The sequence below is a fragment of the Nomascus leucogenys genome, chromosome 10 (assembly GCF_006542625.1).
Source record: "Nomascus leucogenys isolate Asia chromosome 10, Asia_NLE_v1, whole genome shotgun sequence".
In the NCBI taxonomy this organism is placed as follows: domain Eukaryota; kingdom Metazoa; phylum Chordata; class Mammalia; order Primates; family Hylobatidae; genus Nomascus; species Nomascus leucogenys.
The window spans coordinates 42,105,887-42,132,349 of NC_044390.1; the positions used below are offsets into that span (position 1 = coordinate 42,105,887).

The 26,463-nt window shown below is 43.6% G+C and overlaps 1 protein-coding gene across 1 annotated transcript; it reads left to right on the forward strand.

Annotated features, from left to right (window-relative positions):
• The first annotated feature begins 11,945 nt into the window (after positions 1-11,945).
• ZNF599 (zinc finger protein 599) lies at positions 11,946-26,463 on the forward strand. The gene is made up of 4 exons (XM_003280004.4): positions 11,946-12,336; positions 15,614-15,740; positions 17,130-17,225; positions 23,978-26,463. Exons 1-4 carry the CDS (start codon positions 12,319-12,321, stop codon positions 25,501-25,503), a joined length of 1,767 nt encoding a protein of 588 aa, XP_003280052.2. The 5' UTR covers positions 11,946-12,318; the 3' UTR covers positions 25,504-26,463.

A 26,463-nucleotide genomic window follows, 5' to 3' on the forward strand; every position in this document is an offset into this window, starting at 1 on the left:
TGATTGGTCCATGGTACTGGGGGGTTAAGGAAAAAGATTGAGCTCACTTTTGTTTGTATCTGATAAGTATGATCTTGCTGACACTAGGAGATGGGGTTGGACCCCTTGTATTTATCATGTTTTTTAAAAAAATATCTTCTGTATTTTCTGATGCTTTGACATATTATGGGCTTGCTCATCCTGGTGAGACCACCCCTCCCAGGGCCAGCTAATTTCTAGAAAATAAACAGCTTTCCTGTGGGTAAGTCATTCATATATAACCAACCAGTCTGAGTTCCTACTCCTACCTGCCTGCTTTTTTCAGGTTCCTGCAGCCCAGGACACTGTCCCCCTTCCCTAAATCACTCCAGGGCCAGGTACTGGACAACTAAGGAGCACCCATATAACCCAGAGCTTACTAAAATTATTCAGATTACTCGATCCTTAGCCTGCTCAGTTTAACTACCCTGCCTTGCCTCTTCCTTTCTGTGGAACCACAGCAAAGCCTCCTGCCCCTGCTTCCCTCTTTGCTCTTCCTGCCTCCTCTCTGACCCTGGTCCTTCCCTGTGTAGCCCTGCATGGTGTGGCATGGCCCCTCTTCTTGGAATCTTGGGAACTGTAAGTTAAGAAAGTCTTCTTTCAATGGCAGTTGTCTGTACATCATCTCACTACACCTAATTAAAATAAATCCCAGGTGCATTTTAAAAGACCCCACATGCCAGGCCCAGAGTTCAGTTGGTGTCTATCTGCCTGCCTGCTTGTCGTCAATGTGGGCTGACACAGTGATCAACAGGGTACAAATTGGGAGTGAACACCAGTGTCACCAGTGCCTGGTATCTCCTCTGAATTGGGAAGTTGGGGAGGAGAGTGGGTTTGGGATGTATGTATGAGAAGATGGACTGAGGTCCTCAGGAGAGAAGACAGCCATGGAGTCAGTAGCCTCCATCATGGCAGGGCTGTGTGACCTTTGAGGATATGGCCATTGAGTTTTCCCTGAGGCGGGTGGGGGCTGTTTGATGAGGCTCAGAGACTCCTGTACCATAATGTGATGCTGGACAGCTTTGCATTTATAGCCTTGCTGGGTAAGGTCTTCACATCTACCCTAGTGACCTGAGCTGGTTTCTTCCTGTTCCCTTGCCCCAGAGGTGGCTCTGTCCTCACAGCTGGAGCATGGGCCCTTCTCACTTCTCTGCTGTCCTGGCACATGTGCTGTGGGTGCTGAACTTCTGTGCACTTCTCTGAGCACTACTCTCCCCAAGGAGCCCCAGCGACTGCCACCCCAACGCCTTGCAGGGAAGTTTTGAGGCCAGCCCAGTGGATCCCATCCAGCTTAGTTGCTTCTTTCCCAAATGACTGTCCAGTTCCAGAGAAATTCTGGAGGCAGATTCTGCCCCCTTTTTTGGCTGGCATTTCCTGGGGCCTGGCTGTACCAGGAATTACAGGCACTAAGAAGATCACTATTTGGCTGGGACTGCTGGCTTCTTTCTGCAAGACATTCCTCGTAGGCTTTTTGTTTCATTTTGTTTTCCATTTTCTTTCCTGTAGTCTGTGGTGGAGTGGTTCCTCTGGACAAATGCTGGCCACTCACCTGCCAAGGTGTTTCCCTTAGTGCTTAGCAACCATTTGGTGCCCAATTGGAGATGAAGGAATAGGCCTGGGTGCCTGAACAGAGCAGATACCATGACAACCATGACAAGAGGTGGTTAGAGGGGCCTTGGCCTTGGGAAGTAGGAAGAGGAGAGTGTGACATCAGGACTAGGTTCACATATCAGTGACCTGTCCCTGTTCACCATTGTTCGGGTTCTAAAGCTAATGGCCATACCTCATTCATATCACTCTTTCCCCATTCTTGAAACTTTATCCATTTGTCATTTCTATTCTGACACTGGGCCCCAGGCTGCCCCCAACATCCTGGTCTCCATGTCTTACCCTCTCCACTGCTCACTCTGGAGTGCTCTCCAACATTGGCCTGCAATTCATGGGTTGTGAGATGTGCATTTCCATTAATAGTCCCTGAACACCAGCAACTCAGGTGCAATTGCATTTTTCTTGGGCCTGGACACACCCATAGGGCTCATGTTTTACCAGCAGCCAAAGTCCTGCTGGAGGGTGCTTATGGAGAAGTGAGCTGGAGACCTTGCCTCTATCATTTCTGCACCACCTGGTATTCTTGACTCTGGCAAGATCATGGCACTGTTAAAGCCTCCTATATTCTGTCACCTTGAGAGTCTTACTACTGCACAGCAGTTGCTTCCTCCCACTTCCTCAGCACCTTTGTCTTACTAACAATTCCGCAGGCTCATTCCTGGGTCAGACATTTGTGATGGGGCTGTTCTCTCCCACTAAAGCTAACAAGAATTTTACCAGCATTTCATTGCTTTCAGTTTTTTGGCATGGATTGGAAGGTAAGGGAGGGCTCTCTCTCTGAACATAATGTTGAGAAAGTGTCACGTGTCAGGAATCCCAGGCAGGTCCTTCCATCCAGAACCTACAGCTGCCATGTGTGTGGTTCTTTCTTTCTTTCTTTTCCTTCTTTCTTTCTTTCTTTCTTTCTTTCTTTCTTTCTTTCTTTCTTTCTTTCCTTTCTTTCTTTCTTTCTTTTCTTTTCTTTCCTTCCTTCCTTTCTCTTTCTTTCATTTCCTCCCTTCCTCTCTCTCCTTCCTTCCTTTCTCTCTCTCCCTTCCTTCCTTCCTTTCTTTCTCTCCCTTCCTTCTTTCCCCTTTCTTTCTTTCTTTCTTTCTTTGTTTCTTTCTTTCTGGCTTTCTTTCTTTCTGGCTTTCTTTCTCTTTTTCTTTCTTTCTTCTTTCTCTTTCTTGCTTTCTCTCTCTCTTCCTTCCTTCCACCCCCTTCCTTCCTTCCTTCCCTCCCCATCTTTCTTTCTTTCTCTTTCTTTCTTTTCTTTCCTTTCCTTTCTCTCTCTCCCTTCCTTCCCTCCACCCCCTTCCTTCCTTCTCTCCCCATCTTTCTTTCTTTCTCTTTCTTTCTTTTCTTTCCTTTCCTTTCTCTCTCTCCCTTCCTTCCCCTTCCTTCCTCCCTCCTGCCTCTCTCTTTCTTTCTCTCTTTGTCTCTCTCTTTCCTTCCTTCCCCTTCCTTCCTCCCTCCTGCCTCTCTCTTTCTTTCTCTCTTTGTCTCTCTCTTTCCTTCCTTTCTTCCTTAATTTCTTCTCTGCTCTTCTCTTTCTTGCACAGGGTGTTGCCCTGTCACCAAGGCTGGAGTGCAGTGGTACAGCTGCAGCCTCAATCTCTTGGGCTCAAGCAATCCTCCCACCTCAGCCTCCCAAGTAGCTGGGACTACAGGTGCACGCCACCACACCCAGCTTATTTTTAAATTTTTTTGTAGAGACAGGGTCTCACCATGTTGCCCAGACTAGTCTCAAACTCCTGGCCTGAAGTAATTCTCCCACCTCAGCCTCCCAAAGTGCTGGGATTACAGGCATGAGCCACTTCACCTGGCCATGTGGTCTACTCTTGAAACACACTTTTCACCTGGCTGGATACCAAGTAACACACCCAGAGCAGAAATCATCATACACATGTGGTATGTGGAGAAGATTCTGAGTGAGTGTAAACCTTCCCCAGCAATAGGTGCAGAGAATATAGAGAAGTCCATCAGAAAGGAGTAGGGGAGGACCTTGCTGGTGAAGGCTTGAAGCAACCACACGTCAGAAGAGCCTTTCCAATGCAGGGAGGATGGGGACTTTCTAGCCACAGCAGGCTTTCTCCAGCATTAGGTCACTCCTAGCATGGGGGAGCCACACAAGAGCATACCATGTGCAGTGGCCTTTCTCATCGTGCAAAGGCATTACCAATTCAGTCAACTTGGAAATGCCTTCAGCCACAATTTCACAGTTGTTTAGCACCAGAGAGTCCACACTGGGGAAAGGCCTTATGGGTGCAGAGAATATGGGGAATTCTTTAGACAGGCCTCCACTCTCAATATGCATCTGAGTTCACACTAAAGAAAAGTCTGTGCAGCAAATTAAACCCTTTCAACAGCAAGTGAGATTTACTCAGCATCAGCAAATCCTCATTGGAGAAAGGCCTTATGAGTGCATCTCCTAAGAGAAGTGAGTTGGAGACCCTGCCTTTCCATCTGGAGGAGTGGTTAAATTTGACAGCTACTACTCTGATCTCTTTCAACACCAAAGAGTTCACACCAGAGAAAAACCTTATGAGTACAGCAAATGTGAGAAATTATCCAAAGCCCCAGCCTCAGTAAACATCAGAGAGTTCACTCTGATGAAAGTTCTCATGAGTGTAGCGAATATGGAAAAAGATCTGGGCTGGGCATGGTGGCTCACACCTGTAATCCCAGCAGTTAGGGAGGCCAAGGAAGGAGGATCGCTTCAGGCTGGAAGTTTGAGACCAGCCTGGACAACACAACGAGATCCTCATCTCCTCAAAAACTTAAAAAAAAAATAGCTGGGCATGGTGGCACACACCTGTAGTCCCAGCTAGCTACTCAGGAGGCTGAGGCGGGAAGATTGCTTGAGTTCAGGAGATTGAGTATAGGATTGTGCCACTGCACTCCAACCTGGGAGACAGAGTAAGACCACTGAAAAAAATGTAAGTGGTTGTGCCATTTTTTGTTCTCACCAGCAGTGTTGGTGAGTTCCAGTTTCTCCACATCCTCACCAACAATTGGTGTTGTCAGTGTTTTTAATTTTTGCCATTCCAATAGGAGGTGCCAAGTAGTATCTTACATTTCTGTAATGACTCATGATTTGGGACATTATTTTGTATGTTTATTTGCCACCCATATATCTACTTTCGTGAGATATCCATTCATATTTTTTGCCTTTTTAAAATGAATGTTGGTTGGGTAGATATTTCTGTTTTCACTAACAAGAGTACAATGAAACAACAAAGAAATTTGTTAGTACTTCGGTCATTCATGAATGGTGTTAGTGACTTGTTTGCTAAGTTGAGAAATTTTTTTGAACACTAGAAGAATATTTTCTCAAATTTTGTGCTGTTCACAATATAAAGCTATAGACACGACATACTTTTAAATTTAATCTGCATTATTAACATATTCTCCATTACCTTCTTCAGGCTGTACAGTCAACAAAATTCTGATTTGTAGTGTTTGCCAATTTCCCTGGTGCCAAAATTCCCACTATGGCAATGTTATGCAATAAAATGTCTCTAAACCTAGAGACATCTATTTCTTGATAAAACTTTGCTAGAGGTTTATCAGTTTCATTGATCTCAAGCTTCTAGTTTCATTGATTTTCTCTAAGTTTTTTCTGCTTATTTCATCGATTTCCATTTTGATCTTTAGTATATCCTTTTTCTGAATCATTTTCTTTTCTTTTTCTGATTTCTTAATGTGGAAACTAAGACCAATGATTTGAGACCCTTAATTTTTTCTCTTAGGTGTTTAATGTTATAGATTTCCCTTCAAATTGTCTTTCAGCTGTGTCCCAGAGATTTTTTAACAGCTATATTGAGGTGCCATTAATATAAAAAAAATCCTGCAGATATTTAGTGCACACAACTTGGTTGGTTAGAACATATGTGTAGTATACCTGTGAAACCATCACTATAACCAAGGTAATAAACACATCCATCATCTCCAAAGGTTTCCTCCTACCTCTCCCCTCCCCACCTCTTTTTGTAGTAAGAACACTTAACTTGACATCTGCTCTCTTATCAAATTTGTAAGTATACAATACAATACTGTTAACTACAGGCACTGTGTTGTTCAGCAGCTCTCTAGAACATATTCACTTTGCATACCGAAACTTTGTACCTGTTCAATATCTCCCCACTTATCCTCCTCCCAGACCTGGTGCCCACCATTTTGCTCTCTGCCTCTGTGAATTTGACTTTTTTTGATACCTCATATAAGTGGGATCATACAATATTTGTTCTTCTGTGACTGGCTCATTTAACTTAGCATAATGCTCTCTGGGTTCATCCATATGTTGCACATGGCAGGATTTCCTCATTTTTTAAAAGCTGAATAATATTTCATTTTATATGTATCCAGTATGTATATATATTTTATATATATCCATTTTATATATATCCAGAGCAAATATTTTTTAAATTGATCATGTTTTGTCCCCTTTGTGTCCCTTTTGGTATCATATCTAAGAATTCTTCACCTCACCCTTGGGCCTGACAATTTCCTCATAATGCTCTTATCATTTTAAGATAGGAGGCAAGACTCAACTCCAGAGGCATGGTCAGACATTGGACCAAATTGAGGACTACCTAAAACAGGGATGAGGTGAAAGTAACTTTCCGTAAGACACACCCACTAGTATGCCATGTCAGTTTACCATTGCCATGGCAACACCTGGGTGTTACTACCCCTTTCCATGGCAGTAACCCCATGACCCAAAAGTTACTACCCCTTCCATAGAAATTTCTGCATAAACCACCCCTTAATCTGCACGTAATTAAAAATGGGTATAAATATGACTGCAAAACTGCCCTAAGCGGCCGGGCGCGGTGGCTCACGCTTGTAATCCCAGCACTTTGGGAGGCCGAGGCGGGCGGATCACGAGGTCAGGAGATCGAAACCACGGTGAAACCCCGTCTCTACTAAAAATACAAAAAATTAGCCGGGCGTGGTGGTGGGCGCCTGTAGTCCCAGCTACTCGGAGAGGCTGAGACAGGAGAATGGCGTGAACCCGGGAGGCAGAGCTTGCAGTGAGCCGAGATTGCGCCACTGCACTCCAGCCTGGGTGACAGAGCGAGACTCCGTCTCAAAAAAAAAAAAAAAAAAAAAAAAAACTGCCCTAAGCTGCTACTCTCTGCCTATGGGGTAGCCCTGCTCTGCAGAGGCAGTCACAGAGCTGTAACACTGCCTCTTCAAAAAAGCTGTTTTCTTCTACCACCAGCTTGCCCTTGAATCCTTTCCTGGGTGAAGCCAAGAACCCTCACAGGCTGAGCCCCACTTTGGGGCTCACCTGCCCTGTATCAGTTTTATATTTTATACTTTGGTCTGTGATCCACTTTGAGTTAACTTTTGTAAAAGATATTAGGTCTAGGTGGGGGTTGTTTTGTTTGGTAGAATAGGATGAATGTGTAAATATGATAATTACAAACAGCTATAAATTATCCTACTAATAATCTGAGGAATTTGGTTAGTTGTAATTTCCTATTTTTGCAATCGTTTATTAGAATCACAGGAATAGCAGTGAATTATTCAATAGAAACAGCCTCTGCCTTGCTAATTGGGTTATAAAACTCCAGAACATTTTTGTTTGATTCAAGAGCTGAAGAATATCAAGCTCATGTTTAAAATTCTGGGAATATCCCTGAGGTGTATATACATAGGGTTGTTATTTAATGTGGGAAAATAATAATCAAACCCGTTAACTTAAATTTAGCCCTAGTCTTGTGTGAAGTGAATATGTGTAAATAAAATATATGAATTCTGTATGAACTATGAGTTAGGATTGCATAATTGCCTAAAGCCCATCTCACACAACTTGTCTGCCCAAATATTTTAAGAGTCACAATTTACATAAAAACAATTTACATTAAAGTTACATTTACATTTTGTACATTGTACAAAGCGGTTTTGAAATAAATCAAAGTAGTAGCAATAGAGCACTTACCTATTTTGTTGATTGAAAGTAAATGCAACAAAGAAATTCTACTACTTAGAATACAAAATGATAAATTTATTCTGCTTTGGACGTTTACCTTTCAAATATATATTTAATCTATTTTTTTAATTCTTTGGTCATTTTAATTAATTTTTTTGCATACAAAACAATAAACATTTTCTAAAAATACATACAAACAAAAAGATGCATATCAAATATATTAGGAAGGTTGCACATGGGAAGATGGGGAATAGAAATGGGGGGTGGGAATTAAAGAAAATAAATGAGAGAGGGACTTTGTATGGATCAATGATAATAACTCAATCCTCTATTTGACAAGGAAGAAGGAGAAGGAAGAGGAAGAAAAAGAAAGTGGGATAAAGGATCAGAAAGGGAGGAAAATAGAAAAAATTAGAGTATGACTCCAGGGTAGACCTGTTTTGTTGTCGCTGGGTTGATTGGTTGGTTTGTCTGCTGTATTTTTCATATGTTTCGCCATGTTGGCCAGGCTGGTCTGGAACTCCTAGCCTCAAGTGATCAACCCACCTCGGCCTCCCAGAGTACTGGGACTACAGGTGTGAGCCACCACGTCCAGCCCCCACATTGCTTCTGGCCTCCGTGGTAGACCTCCCAGACGCGGCGGCCAGGCAGAGGTGCTCCTCACTTCCTAGACGATGGGCGGCCGGGCAGAGACGCTCCTCACTTCCTAGATGGGGTGGCGGCCGGGCAGAGGGGCTCCTCACTTCCCGGACGGGGCGGCCAGGCAGAGGCGCTCCTCACTTCCTGGACGGGGCGGCCGGGCAGAGGCGCTCCTCACTTCCCAGAAGATGGCCGGCCGGACAGAGGCGCTCCTCACTTCTTCCCAGACCGGGTGGCCGGGCAGAGGCGCTCCTCACTTCCCAGACGGGGCGGCCGGGCAGAGGCGCTCCTCACTTCCCAGACGGGGCGGCCGGGCAGAGGCGCTCCTCACCTCCCAGACGGGGCGGCCGGGCAGAGGGGCTCCTCACAACCCGGACGATCGGCGGCCAGGCCGAGACGCTCCCCATCTCCCAGACGGGGCGGCCGCTGGGCAGAGGCTGCAATCCCAGCACCCTGGGAGGCCAAGGCAGGCGGCTGGGAGGCGGAGGCTGCAGCGAGCCAGGACCACGCCACCGCAATTCAGCCCGGGCAACACGGAGCACCGAGTGAGCGAGACTCCGTCTGCAGTCCCAGCACCTGGGGAGGCCGAGGCGGGCAGACCACTCGAGGTCAGGAGCTGGAGAGCAGCCTGGCCGACATGGCGAAACCGCGCCTCCAGCGTAAGGAGAATAACCAGGGAGGGGTGGTGGCGCGCGCCGGCAATCCCAGGCAGCCCGCAGGCCGGGGCAGGAGAATCACCGGAGCCGGAGGCAGGGAGTCTGCAGCGAGCCGACTATACTCCAGCCTGGGCCACAGAGGGAAGGAAAGGAAAGGAAAGGAAGAAAGGAAAGAAAGAGAGCGAGCGAGCGAGCGAGAGAGAAAGAAAGAAAGAAAGAAAAGAAAGGAAAGAAAGAGAAAGAAAGAAAGAAAGAAAAAGAAGGAAGGAAGGAAGGAAGCCAAATATATATTTAATCTAATTTCATTGATATAAGTCTTCTGTAATCACTGAGAAGGAATGTATAACATTTTAACTCAATATTTAGCAACTACTAATTTCCTTGATATGTTTCATAACTTCCCTTGACTCTAAATAAAATTCTTAAAGAAATTTTCCTATTTCCAGGTTTTGTATTTTCACAGTAATAGGTCTAATATTTTGTTCCTATAAATTTACTAATATGTTTTGTTGACACACCTCAGCAATGAAGTGAGTATCCTCATAAATAAAGCTTAGATTTTAGACTATAAAATTTAACCAATATTACATAGCAGGATTTGACACAAACTTTGGTTTGGTCTAAGTTACAGCAGTGTTGTTTTGTTTAAAAAGGCTTCATGAGATATAATTCACTTACCATATAAATCAGACATTTAAAATATACAATTCGATGGTTTTAACATATTTAAATATATGTGCAACCATTCCCCCACAGTTATTTTTAAAACATTTCATCACTTCACAAAGAAACTCCATATCCTTAGATATCAATCTGCTGTCCCACCACTACCCACCATCCCTAAGCAACCACTAATCTACCTTCAACCTCTATAGAGTTGCCTATCCTGCACACTTCATATACAAGGAATTATATACTATGTGATTTTTTTGTAGCTGATTTTTTTCACTTAACATGTTTTCAGTGTTCCTCCATGCTGTATCATATATCAGCACTGCAGTCCTTTCTTATGGCTGAATAATCTGTTATAAGGATGTATCACATTTTGTTTATCCGTTCATAAGTTGGTAAATGTGTTAGGTTGTTCTTGCTTTGCTGTAAAGGAAAACCTGAGACTGGGTAATTTACGAGGGAATACCTGAGACTGGGTAATTTACAAAGAAAAGAGGTTTACTTGGCTCACAGTTCTGCAGGCTGTACAGGAAGCATAACGCTAGCATCTGCTCAATTTCTGGTGAGGCCTCAGGAAGCTTCCAATCATGGTGCAAGGCAAAGGGGGAGCCAGTACATCACATGGTGAGAGCAGGAGCAAGAGAGAGTGAGGGGAAGATGCCACACACTTTTAAACAGTCAGATCTTGAGAAAACTCATTATCTCAAAAATAGCACCAAGGGGATGGCACCAAATTATTCATGAGAAATCTACCCTCATGATCTAGTCACCTCCCAGCAGGCCCCATAATATGATATGGTTTGGCTGTGTCCCCACCCAAAATCTGGACTAGATGCATAACATATCAGCCTGAGATCTTAACATTTAGATGAGGTCAGAGACTGGATGGAGATTTTGGCTTCTCACATTAAGAAGCATGTGAGAGTGTAGAATGTATAGGATAAATAATAGAATGGAAATCTGATGACTAAATTAATGGATTTTACTAGAAAATGGCCAAGGGCTTATCAGTCCCATTATCTCTTTCTGGATGCTCTGGAGGACAGCACATCCTGGCGTCTCTTACATGTGGAGCTATTTGAGTGGGTTGTAGGCCATGGAATATGGGCAGAAGTGATTGCAAAATTGTGTCTTCATTATGTTTTTCTCATTTCTGCTCCATCCTGGGGATGCCTCTTTGGACGTAATGCTTTCACTTTTCACAGTGTCCAGGATTATTGCCCTCCTCATGTGGGCTACAGGTTTGGGTGGTGGGCTGAAAGTGTCTTGATGAGACAAGATCTGGTGACCCTGAGTTGCTGGGCATAAGCTGGGCTGTCTGGTTTGTGCCTGGTTTTGGCTTCCCTGGGGGCTGGAGGGGCAGAAGGAGAGGGGTCAGATCCTAGTTGCTGTGAATTAGAGATGAACAGTGACACGCCATCTTATATCACAAACTAGAAACCATGTGAACTCCACTCTTCCCTTAGGGCTGCAGGTAGTTAGTCTTAGTGATCCTAAGTTTTGAATCATGTAAGAAAGTATCCCTTGGGCAATAGGTCTACCTGTACATTAGGAAACCCTCCTGCATATACCGTTTTAAAAAGATGCATACGCCAAATGGTGCAAAATATTACGTAAAAATTTAAACAGTATTCATGAGGCTCCTGTTGAATCAGTCAACGTATTATATGTTTTGACAAATATCAGAGTCTGCAAAGAAGTATCTCGGACCCTCCCCTAGCAGTATATTGTGATGATGTTGCCAATAATACAGAATATTAATAATGACAGCAATAGCTCTTATGTTCTTATTGGTGTGTTCCAGGCCCAGTGCTAAGCAATTAGTTACTTCCCACCAAACAGGTGGCTTTGTCTCATTTATTTACTGGAATTTAAAGAGTCTGGTTCTCAAATGTTTTGGAGCATCCACTTTTCCTGGACAAGTTAAGCAGAGGGCTGGGTCCCACCCGCCAGAGTACCTGATTCAGTGGATGGGGACTGAGAACTTGCATTTGTAACAAATTCCCAGGTAATGCTGATGTCATCTGAAAATTATGATAGGGGAAATTTTAATATTATCATATTAAATAATTATCTTCATTTTCCTTAGGAATCTCCATCTCAAGGCTCAGAAAGATGAAGTGCTGGCGCAGGGATACACAGGGAGGAAAGTCAAGGCGTGAGTCACCTGGTAGAGACATTTGAGAGTGGGTCATTGCCTCAGATAATTTCCACGGAAATCTGTGTGCCTCTCCCTTAAGGAAAGGTGAAGCCAATCCCTTTCTTGGGAACCTTGAGAAGCCGCGTCACGGAGAACAGAAAGTGCGCTCCAGGTACCACCCGTATTCCATCAAACTACATTACCCAGAAGGCAGTGCTACAAGGGACGGAAGTCGGCCCCAAGCCGTAGACGGAAGGCGCGGAGGGGCGTTTATCGTAGCGGTGTGGGCGGGACTTCCGGCGTCCAGTCTTCGGCCGCGGTTAGGGGTGGTGTACTTACTGATACTACACTGGCTAGAACGCCAGACAGGGGCCACTTTTCGAGACCAAGCAGAGACGGACAGTGAGGAGGACAGGACTCACTTACACGCTTTTATGTCAGCCGCGATCCCACCCCCACAAACGTCTGCAAAACGCTTCCTGGGGCCTTGGCGACAGCCCTGTGTCCCCATGGCGCGCAGAGGCGGCGCCGCGAACCTTGTGCGCATTTTACACGACGGCGGGGACTGAAGTCCCTCGCAGCCCAGAGCCGGAGCCCGGGTCGGCCGAGCCCGCAGGACCGGCTTCCTCGCCGACTCTCACGGCCTCACCCCGCCCCCTGGGCCCATGGCGGCGCCGGCCTTGGTGAGTGGAGGGTTCCGCAGTCCGCGCGAGCTCGGCTCACCGCCTGCACGCACCATCCGTTGTAATAAGGGAGATGCCGGGACTCTGCGCTTATCCCTTTTGATGCCCTAGGATGTGGAGATCCCGGGAGAGGGTGAGGTGAGAGGGCAAGGGTAATCTCTTCCTACCCAGGGTCCTGAATCCAGGACAGGAGTTGTGAGGAGAGGTCCCTGTTTCTGGCTCTAACCTTGAACTGTCGCCTCGCTGCCCTCGGCCTCCATTCGCTCGGGTCTAAAATGCAAGTCTGAATGATTTTCTCTGTGGAGGGAACTGGAGCGGGTACGCTTGTGACGTGGGTCCTATCTTTCATTGCTTGGAGAGCATTAGGTGACGTGTTTGAAGAAGGACTCCCCAGGCCCTGCTGTTGTTTTAGGGGATCATTCCAGCGGAAGTCTGGCCCTACCAAAAGCTAGGAGAGGGAATGAGAGCCTCGAGGGCAAGAGGTGAGGCGGGAGCAGCATTTTTGGCAGGAGGCTAGAAGACAAGAAGCTCATTGGATTTATCTTTGCAGATGCCGTCTGTTTATTACAAATGAATCTGGCTTGCCGCCTGAATCCGTGCCCTGTTTAACACATGCTCTTGTATTTGAAAAGCAAATCCAGTATAATATTCATTAATGACAGTGTACATGAATGTATGTCTTTTGGAATGTGAGCACATAACAGGCCCCAAGTTACTCTCCAGCATGTCACACTGTTTACTCCTCATAGCTCTGATCACCTTCAGAAGTTGTCTATTCATTTTTCCTCACCCGGCCTGCTCTAACTTCAATCTAACTTTGTTCCAGGGTCTCTTCAGAGAGGGCTTCCCTGGTTGCATCATGTAAAATCTCTCTCAGTCTTTGTGGTCTTCTCACTGTTGTGTTGTTTTCTAGAGTTTTCTGACTTTATCTTGATTGTTTATTGCTGAGGATCTGTCCCCCAACCCCGGAATGTGAGCTTCTGTTCTGTTTTCCATCCCCAGGCCCAAAACTGTTCAGTTCTGGGCCTGTACCACTTAGTCGATAAGTGATTAATGAGTGAGATTCTACCCTCTGGGGCTCCCATCCTACTTAGATTTAATCTAACCCAACCCCACCCCATACCCCACCATGGCTGCAAAGTCACTGCCCAATCCACCAGGACACTCCCCTCCCATCTCTCTTGCACATGCCAAGCTCATTGGACACTTTTCTCTCTCACATTGTCCCCAGATCTCTGCAAGGCTGCTCCTGGATGTGTGCTGCATTGAGCTCTCCTAGGGTGCTACAGGAGCAAATAGGAAAAATACTAACAGCAACAAATAGTAGCTGGTCTTCACTGAGCACATTGATAATGTGCTGAGAGGCAGTTTCTGTGTATTACCTTATTTAATGCCCTTCTTCTCAGAGTAAAATTCTTTCATTTTCCTTTCTTTACAGAAGAGGAAGCGGAGACTCAGATCTAACTACCTAAGGTTGCGTAGCTCATAAGTAACAGAAACAATCCAGTATGTCGAGCATAAAAGCCTACTTTATTTATTTATTTATTTATTTATTTATTTATTTATTTATTTTGAAAGAGGGTCTAGCTCTGTTGCTTAGGCTGGAGTGCAGTGGCCCCATCACAGCTCACTAGCAATCCTCCCCACTGAGCCTCCCGAGTAGCTAGGATTACCGGTGTGTGCCACCACACCCAGCTAATTTTTTTATTTTTTGCAGAGACGGGCTCACTGTGTTGCCCAGGCTGGCCTCAAACTCCTGAACTCAAACAGTCCTCCCACTTTGGCCTCTCAAAGCACTTACTGGCATGAGCCAACGTGCCCAGCCAAAAGCTCACATTTTTAACCAATATTGCACCCACAGTGGATTGGAGATCCCTGGGGGCGACAGCTAAAGTACACTTTGCAAGGGGAAGGTGCAGGTCTCTCTCTAGCAGGTGGGCATTAGAATGAAGGGGTCTTTGGGGAACCTTCCCGGCAAAGGGAACTGCATGGACAAAGGCAGAGGCATGAGGAGTCGTAGAGTGACACCAAGGCCTGTCACCTGCTGACATGTATCTTGTGTGATCATCTGATGATCATGCCGACATCCCATTCTCACCCAGGACAGACATGGTGCTTAAGGCAGCTGCCCAGGTTCTTAGAACCACAGCCTGCATTGTCCTTGGCCACTTGTGTTACCTGATACCTAAGGGAAATGTGTTAACCGTGGCTCAGGAAGAAAAAGAACAGGTTGGTGCTCATTGTGGGATATTCCAGGGAATCTGCAAGTCCCAGCTGCCTGAGGGTAGGGAAACCTTGTTTGAGCTCTCCCAAGCCCTAGGCAGTTGGCACCTCTTCAGGTGCCTCTTCTATGAGGCAAAGGAAGGCTCTGCTCTTCCTTCCATATCTATGGAAATATTTTCAGGAGTGGCTGAATTGTTTTAACTGTAAAAATTACAGGAAATATTTTTAGCCCTTGTCACTGTGGATTCACTGTGGTGTTGGAGGAGTACAGGGGTTATACCCATAGATCCTGGACCCGAGGGATGTGGGTTCAAATCCTGCTTCTGCTCATTAGACATACAACTCTGAGTGACTTGACTCTGAGCCTCAATTCGCTGATTGTGAAATGGAGATGATGATGGTATTTACATCATCAGCTATAGGATGATTATTGAAATTCACAAACACACATTGTAACACATGCTGGGCACTGCAGTGTTTGCTTTATGAACATTTTCTCATTAATTTTCACAACAGTCTGGTGAAGTGGGAACTATTAATGTATTGATGTGGAAATTGGGGCTCCAAGAAATTAAGAGACTTCTCCAAGGTCACACACATCTGGCATGGGTTGGTTCAAGAGGCTGGATTTAAACTTCAGGAGCCTGATTCCAGACCTGGAGACTTTTAGTTGCTTGAACACAGCATGTAAAGCCCTCAGGTGCAGGCAAACAGTGCAGACCAGTGAGGCTCAGCTGCTGCTGCTGTGATTATTGTTTGAATTCTTATTTTTCCCCATTCTTCTAATGTCCTAGGACATTACTGTCTGCTCCTCACAGTCATATGGGATTATCATTGTCTTGTATCATTTTCCAATGGTTTCCAACATAGGAGGCTTTTCTCTCTCACATCTTTGTATTCTGTCAGCAGCACCATCTGCCTCCACAGAGCTCATTGGTTCTCAGGAGATCTTAGTGGTTCAGGGTCTCTGGACCCTTTGCAAGTAACCAAGAAATGGGCTGTAATTTCACCTAATAGCTCCACAGCCACCTGTCACCTCTGTTTGACTTCCTAGGCATTAGTATCATTTGAAGACGTGGTTGTGACCTTCACTGGAGAGGAATGGGGGCACCTGGACCTGGCCCAGAGGACCCTGTACCAGGAGGTGATGCTGGAGACCTGCAGGCTCCTGGTCTCACTGGGTAAGACCTCATTACCCTCCCATGTAGCCTCAAACTCCTAGCCTCAAAGAGTAGCCTCAAAGAAAGAGTAGCCTCAAACTCCTAGCCTCAAGCAGGCAGCAGGAACTTGCTGGGACCTGTTATCATTTTGATTTTGCCATTTTTATAGTAACCTGTCACAGCAAGTTAACTAATATCCGTAAAGTGCTTAGAATAGAGCTGGAAACATAGCAAGTGTTCTGCATGAGTTTGTTACATTTAACAAATTAATAAATACCAAATGCTCTCCCACCTAAACCTTTAATGGCCAGTTTGCCCAGAAGTTGGTCTGAGTAGAAATGAATGGAGGTCCAAGGTCTCACTTCTTCCAGATGTTCAAATGGTTACCGTCATCAGGGCTCTCCCAGCCCTGTGTCCCCACAAGGGATGAGTCATTGATGAAGTAAACGTGGTATTATTTTCTGATAACTGTGATTAGCTGTCAAAAGGAGATGTATGGGGAACAGCATTCCAGAAGGAGGGACCAACATGAGCAGCATCCTTGTGGGAGCAGGGTGCTTGATTCCTTAAGAGAGATGAAGGTAGGCCTCATTCCCCTTTAATGCTGCTCATCACCCAGCTCAGTGCCAGGCATATGGCAGAACGTTGGCTGAGTGTGCATGTGGCATGTAAATGTGTGTAATCCTATGATGAACATTTGCTAAGTGACAGCTGGATGCATGCCAGGACAAGATTTTCCAGTTGATGCTTCTGGGTCCTGGTGCCTCAGTCATTGACTTCTCTCCAGAGTCTTCTGTCTTAGCCTTCACAGTTGGCAAAATGTGTGTGGCTGCATGTGGAAGAAGACCACCTCCTGCCAGTTTTACCCTGAAAATAATTTCTTACTTCACCTAATGAGAAGCCCTGAGGTGCTGCTGACTCCTGGCTTGGTCGATGCCAATCCATGCTAACCCAGTTCTCCGTCTGCTTTCTCTCCTTGGTCTAGGGCCCTGGCCAGTACCCTTGCGGGGCAGTAGGCCTCCATGTTCAGCTTCAGTCACTGGCCTGCCTCACACAACTGACTATCAATAGATGCCATTCATCAGGCGATTTAGTCCTGTGTTTTTCAAACATCATGGGCACCAGAATCACCTGGGGAGCTTTAAAAACTACCAGCACTCAGTCCTTCTGCTCAGAGATTTGGTTTAATTTGTTCTGTTTTTGGAACTGAGTGTTGCTAGGTAGTTGTGATGCACAGGGTGGTTGAATCCTACTGACTTAGGTTAATTAGGGAATACTTTTGGTGAGGCAGGGGAGGGCCCTTTCTGGGGTTTCATTGCAGTATGTTAAATGTATATATTCCTTTACACCTCAGACTCTTCTTTTTGTCTTTACCTATATACCATACTCCATTTGTTTCTCCATGCACAGGGCATCCTGTTCCCAAACCAGAGCTGATCTATCTACTGGAACATGGACAGGAACTGTGGACAGTGAAGAGAGGCCTCTCCCAAAGCACCTGCGCAGGTTGGTGACTGAAAGTCTGGCAGCGGGTATCAGGGCAGCCTGCAGACCACCCAGGCATCACTGTGTCTGAAATGCCATGGGCAGCTATTTTGTGGTCTTGAGCAGTCATGGAGCCCTTGACCCCATGGTCCCCCGTCTTCCCACTCCTGTCACACACTCTTTGCCTTTATTCAGGTTGGAATATGTTAGTTAGGAGACAGATTCTAGGCTTTAATGATTTGCCACTCACTAGCCTCATGACTCTGGAGAAGTTGTGTGATGTCACTGTGCCTTTGGTATGTAAGTTAGGCTGAGTTAATTACCTTCTCTGAAAAATAAACTCCAAAATCATGGTGACTTAACATTAAGTTTTGTTTTGTTTTGTTTTTTTCATCCATGCCATAGCCCAATGTGGGTCAGCAGGAAAGCTGTGTACCTTGTATTTATTTGTGGATCACATGCATTCTGTTGTCAATATGCAGCTTTAAGGTTGCCCTGGCCAAGAGGAATGGGAGAGAAAGGCAGTAGTCACTTCCGCCTGCACACACACATCACTTCCATTCACATTTCATTCACAAGAACTGGGTATTAGGCTGCATGTTGTATCAGTCTGGGAAATGTGGTTTAGCTTTTTTATGCCCAAGGAGAAGAGCCTATGGGTATAGTGAACATATACTTATCTGATAAACTTAGCCTACATTTGAAAGATAGTGATAATAGTTTCTGTATGACTGGGTTGTTTGGGAATGTGATTGCATAACAGGAAACTGCCTAGCACACTGCCTGACCCAGAGTGGCTCAACAGAAGTTACCTATTAGTAATATTCATGTAGTGTTAGTCATAAGGAATAGTGGTAGCTCAGATGTTCTTCTGCATTCAGAAGACAGTCCTTTCTTTTCCTGCAGATTACTATTTCAAACTACACTCTGCATCCCACCATTTTTCACCTTCTCCAGCCTGTCATTTATTGATCCATCCATCCATCCTTTCATTTGTGTATCAGATACGCAGAAGCACTCCCTAGCCCTGTTGTTTTCTGGCCCTCCTGTCTTCTAAAACCTCAAGGTGACGATTGCCTTTGTCAGTCTCCACATCTGGGCTGCCAGAGGAAGCTAGAGCCATCAAGCAGGTGGATTTGTGACACTGCAGATTCACCACGTCAACCCTGTAGTGTCCTTCTTGCCTGCTCAGCCAGCCTTCACCCCTCTCCCCCATTCCACATCTTCACTTGAATGTCTCAGAGGCACCTCACACTCATCATGCCTCAAAAGGACCTCATGATCACCCCATTTTCAGCTAATGCCCCTTTCAATGAGTGGAGAAGGCTAAAAACAAACGTGGACAACCCCTCAACACCTCCATCTCCCTCATACCCAATATCCAGCCATCCCCGAATCTTGGCCATTTTACATCACTCATGTCTCCTGAATCCTCACCTTCACCAGTTTCCATCAGCTCCAGCATTAGTACTCTAGGCCAAGTGATTATCTCTTGCCCGCATAATGCTACCAGATTCCTCACTGTTTTCCCCACATGTGCTCTGTGCGTCTGGTCAGCCCTGTGTGTTATATCTGCATCCACTCACATGTTCCATGTATCACCGCCTCCCTTGCCACTGATGTCAGAGCATCTGACCTACTTTATGAATAAAGCCTACACACTTGATTTTCTTGCTTTTTGACACTTACTGATTCATGTTCATCTGACTTATCCTGCAGCTTCCTTCTCACTTCTGTGGAAGAGTTATCATCCTGGCCATGGCTAATTTCTCCAGCAGAATCTAGATTACACTTTCTGCCTTCTCAGGTGTATTAGCCATCTACTAGTAATATGTAACAATGTTACCACAAACCCTGCAGCTGAAAACATCACTCATTTATTATCTCCCACCTATGGATTAGGAGTCCAGGCACAGCTTAGCTGGGTCCTCTCAGGCCTGTCATAGGCAGCTCATAGCTCATCATCACCGTCAGCTCACTTCTTCAAATCAAGCCACTGTGTGAGACTCCAGCAAGACGGATGTTCCAGTCTTATAAAATTACATATATTTTATCATGTACATTCCATCATCTTTGCCATATTCTATACTTAAGAAGCAAATTGAGGTCCTGCCAACATTTTAACAGGGGGACTACAAAAGAGTGTGAACACTATGACTTGGGGATCATGAGAAGCCATACATGAATCTCTTTGCTGCGTCAGGGAACATGCTTCTTCACTTATTTCCTGCCTCTTCAATATTTTCATCCCCTCTCTACTCAACATTAAAAAAAATGATGATGTTTCTGATACCTGGGGGAAACTTTTTTTTTTTTAGTGCTCTTACGTACGTCTCCAGCAGCATCTAAATATTGTTGACTGTATTTCACCTGAACAGCCAAGCGTCTTGGAGAAGTCTTCTCATTCTTTGAAGAGACATCTACACAAGACCTTCCTTTATTTTTTCCCTTATTTTTGTACTGAGGTGCAATTTATACATAATAAGTGTACAAATCATAAAGTTTCATTTCTATAAAATTTTATATATGTACAAGTCAGAGAAACCACCTCACAGTTCAAGAAATACAGTGTTTTCAGCACTTAACAGGCTCCTTGTGCTCATTCTTTGTCAGTATCCCCTTCTATAAAAGTAGCCAGTGTTTACACTCTATATCACCATACATTAGTTTTGAAGGCATATAAATAGAACCCCCCAGTACATACTCTGTCCTGACTTCTTTTGTTAATCTTTATGACTCAGATTCATTGATGTGTTTGCATATAGTTGGAGTTAGTTCATTACCATCATTGAATGAATAGACTACATATACCCATTTTCCTATTGATAGACATTTGACTTGGTCTCCATTTTTGGAATATTATGAAGACTACTCTTATGAATATTCTTGATTGCATTTTTTGTTGGATGTAAACCCATATTTCTTTTGGGAATATACATACAAGTGGACTGGCCAGATCAAGTGTGGGCATATGATTAGCTTTAATTGAAACCACCAGTTTCAGAGTAACTGCACCATTTCACATTTCCACCAGCCACGTATGAGAGTCTTCATTGTTCCACGTACGCCTGAGCAGTTGGTGTCTTTCCCTTTACTCTTTGACGCCTGGTAGTGGTGTTTCTCAGCACCACAGCACTTAAAGTGTTCTTGCCCAGGTCACTGTTGCCATCCTGATTGCTAAATTCAACTATAATGATAATAGACAGTGGTCTACAGTTTACCGAACATTTACCCTTTGTCACACAAATGAACTTTTGTTTGCTTTTGTTTTTTTTTTTTTGAGACAGGATCTCACTCTGTTGCCTAGGCTAGTGTGCAGTGGCACAATCTCGGCTCACTGCAGCCTCTGCCTCCTTGGGTTCAAGTGATTCTCGTGCCTCAGCCTCCTGAGTAACTGGGATTACAGGCATGCACCACCACACCTGGCTGATTGGTTTGTATTTTTAGTAGAGATAGGGTTTTGCTGTGTTGGCCAGGCTGGTAACTCCTGGCCTCAAGTGATCTTCCTGCCTCAGCCTCCCGAAGTGCTGGGATAACAGGTGAGCCCCCACACCCAGCCACAAATCAACATTTTATATGCTTTTTCTCTTAACAACTTGTAGGCAGGAACTGAGAGTATCCCAGTTTTTCAGATGAGGAAAGTGAATCTTAGTCTGCTCCGGCTGCTGTGATAAAATACTATAGACTGCGTGGCTTATATAGCAGAAATGTATTTTCTCTCAGGTCTAGAGGCTGCAAGTCTAAGGGCAGGGTACCAGCATTGTTGGGTTCTGATAAGAGCTGTCTTCTCAGCTTGCAGACAGCTGCCTTCTCACTTTGTGCTCACATGGCCTTCCCTCAGTGCCTTCATTTCTTACAAGAGGTTTACCATGTTGGCCAGGTTGGTCTTGAACTCCCGACCTTCAGTGATCCGCCTGTCTTGGCCTTCCAAAGTGCTGGGATTACAGGCATGAGCCACCACGCCTGGCTCCCCTCTGACTTTCATAATTGGCCCTGGGTGTGCAGAATTAGAAAAATTATAAATAATGATTTATGACACATTGTCATCATTAGTCAATGCATATCCTGGTTTTTTGTTTTATTTTCTTTCATTGTATTTTATTAATATATTTATTCATCTTCCTTTAAAAAGATTGTAATGAACACCTACAAACCTTTTGCCAAGTACAAGAACATTACCTGCTTCCTGCATCTGTTGTTGTGTTTCTTTCCTTTCCCATTCCTATGCTGCCTTCCTTGCATACATGGCCACTTTAAGATTTGTTATTCCATTGCTTATTCTGTAGGAAGATTCAGGTTTTTTTCATAAATATAGGCTATTCAGATATTCTGTTTTTGCTTGTCTGTTTTGGTAATTTGAGTAATTTAAAATATTTGCCCACTTTATCTTTGTCTTCCCATTACTTTTTAAGACTGTTTCATCTCAAAATGGTAAATTTTATATTTTATCACAATAAAAACTCAGAAAAATAAATTTAACATATCTACATATCTTTTTATAATGCCATTTAAAACTGATAAACCTTCTCAAAAAAATAAAAGGTTGTTACATTGTATTCTTGTGTGTGTGTATTTTGCTTTTTTTGAACATTATAAAAAGTGTATTGTGGTTTATATTGTCTTCTGGCATTTTCACTCTTTAGTCAACAGTAAGTTACTAACATTCATGATGCATATAGCTGTAGTTCACTCATTTTTTTTCCTGCTATAGTCAATTGCATGAATATAACACAATGTATTTATCCATTTTCAGGGAGAGCTTGAAAATGTTTGCTTATTGTTTTTTGTTATCACAAACAATGCTGCCATAATTCATATATATGTGTCCTCAGGCACATCTATAGGAATTTCTCTTAGTAAAGTTCCTTGGACTGGCATTTCTGGATTATAAGATAAGCAAAAGCAGAATTTTGCTAGATAATGCTCTGTTGTTTCCTAAAATGGTTATACCCATTTCACTTCCCTTGCCTTATCTGAACGATTTCATAGAACAACATCCTCTTCAATAGTTGATGTTGTCTGGTCCTTTAGTTTTTTCAACCTAGTGAGTATAAAATGGGGCATCTCATTGTGGTCCTAATTTGTTTTTCCCTTATTACCAAGAAAGGTGAACACTTCTTATGTTGATTGGTTAATGTATGTCTTCTGTGAAATATCAGTGCATAATATGTTCATTTTTCATTTTGGGGTAGAGTGAAGTTCCCAACCATTATTGTGAGTTTATTTCTCCTTTCAACTCAGTTTTTGGTTCATGTATTTTGAGGCTCCAGTGTTTGGCGCATACAGATTTAAGATGATTTTGTCTTCCTGGTGCCATGGTCTTCTCTTCATCTTGTGAAGCCCCTCTTTGTCTCATTTTCTTAGGTCTATAGTTTCCTATCTGATTGTTTGCTTTTTTGTTTATTATATTTACTCTAGTCAAATTGACTACTCTTTCCATTTATGATTAATGCTTTTATATCTTGTTCTGGAAATCTTTCTCAAAAGATACTCATTTTTATTATATACGAAATGTGTTTAATATTTAGCTTCTGATAGTTGAAACTTAATCACTGTGGAGGTAATTCTGTATGTGGTATGAGGTAGGAATATTATTTCATTTTTCTTCATGTGGCAAATAATTTTTCTAGATCCATTTATTGAATGGTTCCTCCTTTTCCCAATGGCCTTCTCTGCTGCTTCTATCATATATCAAAGTTACATGTATACATTTCTGAGTTCTCTATTTCATTTTTCGCTTTCACCATTTGTCTTATATTTATGCCTAATCACACTGCCTGAATGCATATAGTTTCATCATAATACTAATTCCTCATAGGGTAAGGCCCCTGCTTTATTCTTCAGAGTTATCCTGGTCTTTATATCAGCTGACTGGTCTCTATCCACAATCAGCTTGTCAATATCTATGAAAAACCCTATTGAGATTTTATCTGATGTTGTATTGAATTTAGAATTGAATTTAGGGAGAACTGACAACTTTATATTGATTAATCTCTTTTCATATAGATCTTCTTTAGTGTGTTAAGTTTTATAATTTTCTTCATGTAGATCTTACCTATTTTGTGTATGTTCACTTAGTCTTTATTCAGACATTGTGGACTCATGATCATCTAGCTGCTTCTCACCCTCCTCACTTTTACACAGGCGAGAATCCTGAGAATCTGTTTCTTCTCTGTCTCTGCCTGCCTTTCCATCCTCATCTCCATCATCTCATCCCATTTACATTACTCAGCAATCAGCATTCTCTCAAGACTTTCAGCCCTTGTACATTCTGTTTTCATCTGCTGAAGTTTCTCTCCTAATTCGTCTGTCTGGGATCTCCTACTCTCCTTTTTAAAGAAAGCCCACATAGCTCACCTTTTCTTGGTGCTGTGATCCGAGACATCCTCTGATCCCTCTCTGTCATCTGGGCCATGTTAAGTGTACCTTCCCTACATTGTCATAGTGTCATGAGACTGCCTCTGTCAGAGCACATTCATCACACACATTGTAACTATTAGTCTGCCCACTCTCCCTCATTTGGGAGAATGAGGAGCAGTCTCCATTCCAGATTCTCTGTCCCCTGCCCTTGTTTTTCCTTCTGGGTTTCTTTTTAAAGATCTCAAGAGTCCAAGAATTAGGAAAGAAATTGCAAGCCTGGTTTTGAGAGATGTAAAAATGCAGTAGGCATCAAAGACACTGTTTTCACCTTCATTCTTCTGCTAAAGTGGTGATTGTGTTTGTTCTGTTGACATCACTAATGTTCAGTTTTTTTTATACTGGATTTCCTTCAGGTGAAAAAGCAAAACCCAAGACTACAGAGCCTACTGCTTCTCAGCTGGCCTTCTCTGAGGAATCCTCTTTCCAGGAACTTCTGGCACAGAGATCCTCAAGAGATTACAGGTTGGGGCAAGCTAGAGATGAGGAAAAGCTAATAGAAATTCAGGAAGGGAACTTGAGGCCAGGAACAAACCCCCACAAAGAGATATGTCCTGGGAAGGTGAGCTATAAACATGATGATTTGGAGCCAGATGATAGTCTGGGCTTAAGGGTTTTACAGGAACGAGTCACTCCACAAGATGCTCTCCATGAACGTGACTCTCAAGGACCAGGAAAAGACCCCATGACTGATGCAAGGAATAACCCTTACACATGCACGGAATGTGGGAAAGGGTTTAGCAAGAAGTGGGCCCTTGTTCGGCATCAACAGATTCATGCTGGAGTGAAGCCCTATGAGTGCAATGAGTGTGGGAAAGCCTGTCGTTATATGGCTGATGTCATTCGACATATGAGGCTTCATACTGGGGAAAAACCATATAAGTGTATTGAGTGTGGGAAAGCCTTCAAACGCAGGTTTCACCTCACGGAGCACCAGCGTATTCACACTGGAGATAAGCCCTATAAGTGCAAAGAATGTGGCAAAGCATTCACCCACCGCTCTTCTTTTATCCAGCATAATATGACTCACACTCAAGAAAAACCCTTTTTATGCAAAGAATGTGGGAAAGCTTTTTACTACAGCTCCTCATTTGCTCAACACATGAGGATTCATACTGGAAAGAAACTCTATGAGTGCAGTGAATGTGGAAAGGCCTTCACACACCGCTCCACATTTATCCAGCACAATATGACCCACACGGGAGAAAAACCATTTTTATGTAAAGAATGTGGAAAAGCCTTTTGCCTCAACTCATCCTTCACTCAGCACATGAGGATTCACACTGGAGAGAAACCCTATGAGTGCAGTGAATGTGGAAAGGCCTTTACTCATCGCTCCACTTTCATCCGACATAAGAGGACCCATACCGGAGAGAAGCCCTTTGAGTGCAAAGAATGTGGGAAGGCCTTTTGTGACAGCTCTTCCTTAATTCAACACATGAGGATTCACACTGGTGAGAAGCCTTATGAGTGCAGTGAATGTGGAAAGGCCTTTACACACCACTCTGTTTTTATTCGACATAATAGGACCCACAGTGGACAAAAACTCTTGGAGTGCAAAGAATGTGCAAAAGCCTTTTACTATAGCTCTTCCTTCACTCGACACATGAGGATTCACACTGGAGAGAAGCCCTATGTTTGTAGAGAATGTGGAAAGGCTTTTACCCAACCTGCAAATTTTGTCCGGCATAATAGGATCCACACTGGAGAAAAACCCTTTGAATGTAAAGAATGTGAGAAAGCCTTCTGTGACAACTTTGCTTTAACTCAGCACATGAGAACTCACACTGGAGAGAAACCCTTTGAATGCAATGAATGTGGAAAGACCTTCAGCCACAGTTCATCGTTCACTCACCATCGAAAGATTCATACCAGAGTTTAAAAGATACAGGAAGGCCTTTTACAAGTGTGTTTGTCTTTAGTGAACTCATAGTGGTGACATACCTTTCCTTCTGAATATAACTATTGAGGGAAATATTTTGGCCAGAGAAATGTCTTAGTATCTGATAATTTATACTAACTAGAAACATAATTGTCCTTGTGAAATCTTTTTAGGGCAGGTAATCACTTGTCATCCAAAGAATTATATTAAAGATTGACCCAGTTTAGAGCCTTACACTGTACCTGAGAATAATCGAGGGGAGAGAGCTGGTGGTTAACATGCATTTAGGTAAAATGTCAGGAACAACTTTCCTCTTATTAATACTATAAATCCATCTCAAGCATATTTTTAAATAATGAGAGATGGAGGAAACAATCTAGAAGATAAAAGAAAAAGATGTGCATAACTTGTTTTCAGTTTCCCTGTTTATGACAGTTTGTCATTTGGCGGGTTGGGGGATGGAGGAGGGAATAAGACATTGAAAAAGTCTCATCCCCTTTGTGTGTTTTACATATATATATCTCTAAGTCCAGAGCCAGGAGAGTTGGACCATTGAGGGCAGCTCTGCCAACATTTATTAGAAGTATTCATTGTTCCAAAACTGTCATCTCTACCCTTGAGGGAGTGTGTCTTTGTGAGAAATATAAAGGCTTGAGTCATGAAATACTTAACATATGTGCACATGTACACACGTACATTTATATATGCAGTGAATTGTTACTCGTGGTAGTTAGGTTCTGTGAATTTTCTGTGCACACTGAATTAGTGAATGCTGAATGATTGTTGCTAGGGGAAATACAGGGTTAGCTTCTGTGAGCCTCTGATCCAAACATTTTTATCAACCAATCAACACATAACCTTCTTCTATGGGTATTTGTTTGTTTATTTGTTTAAAGATACCTTATCAGTGTTTCTTGAATAATTATAATTATTCTTTATAATAAAAATATTTTAATTATA

What these genes read in the sequence shown, in the direction of transcription:
- ZNF599 (XM_003280004.4), top strand. An exon ending in CAGGCTCCTGGTCTCACTGG is followed by an intron (nt 15,741 to 17,129) that starts GTAAGACCTCAT and finishes CTCCATGCACAG; the next exon opens with GGCATCCTGTTCCCAAACCA. An exon ending in CTCCCAAAGCACCTGCGCAG is followed by an intron (nt 17,226 to 23,977) that starts GTTGGTGACTGA and finishes GATTTCCTTCAG; the next exon opens with GTGAAAAAGCAAAACCCAAG.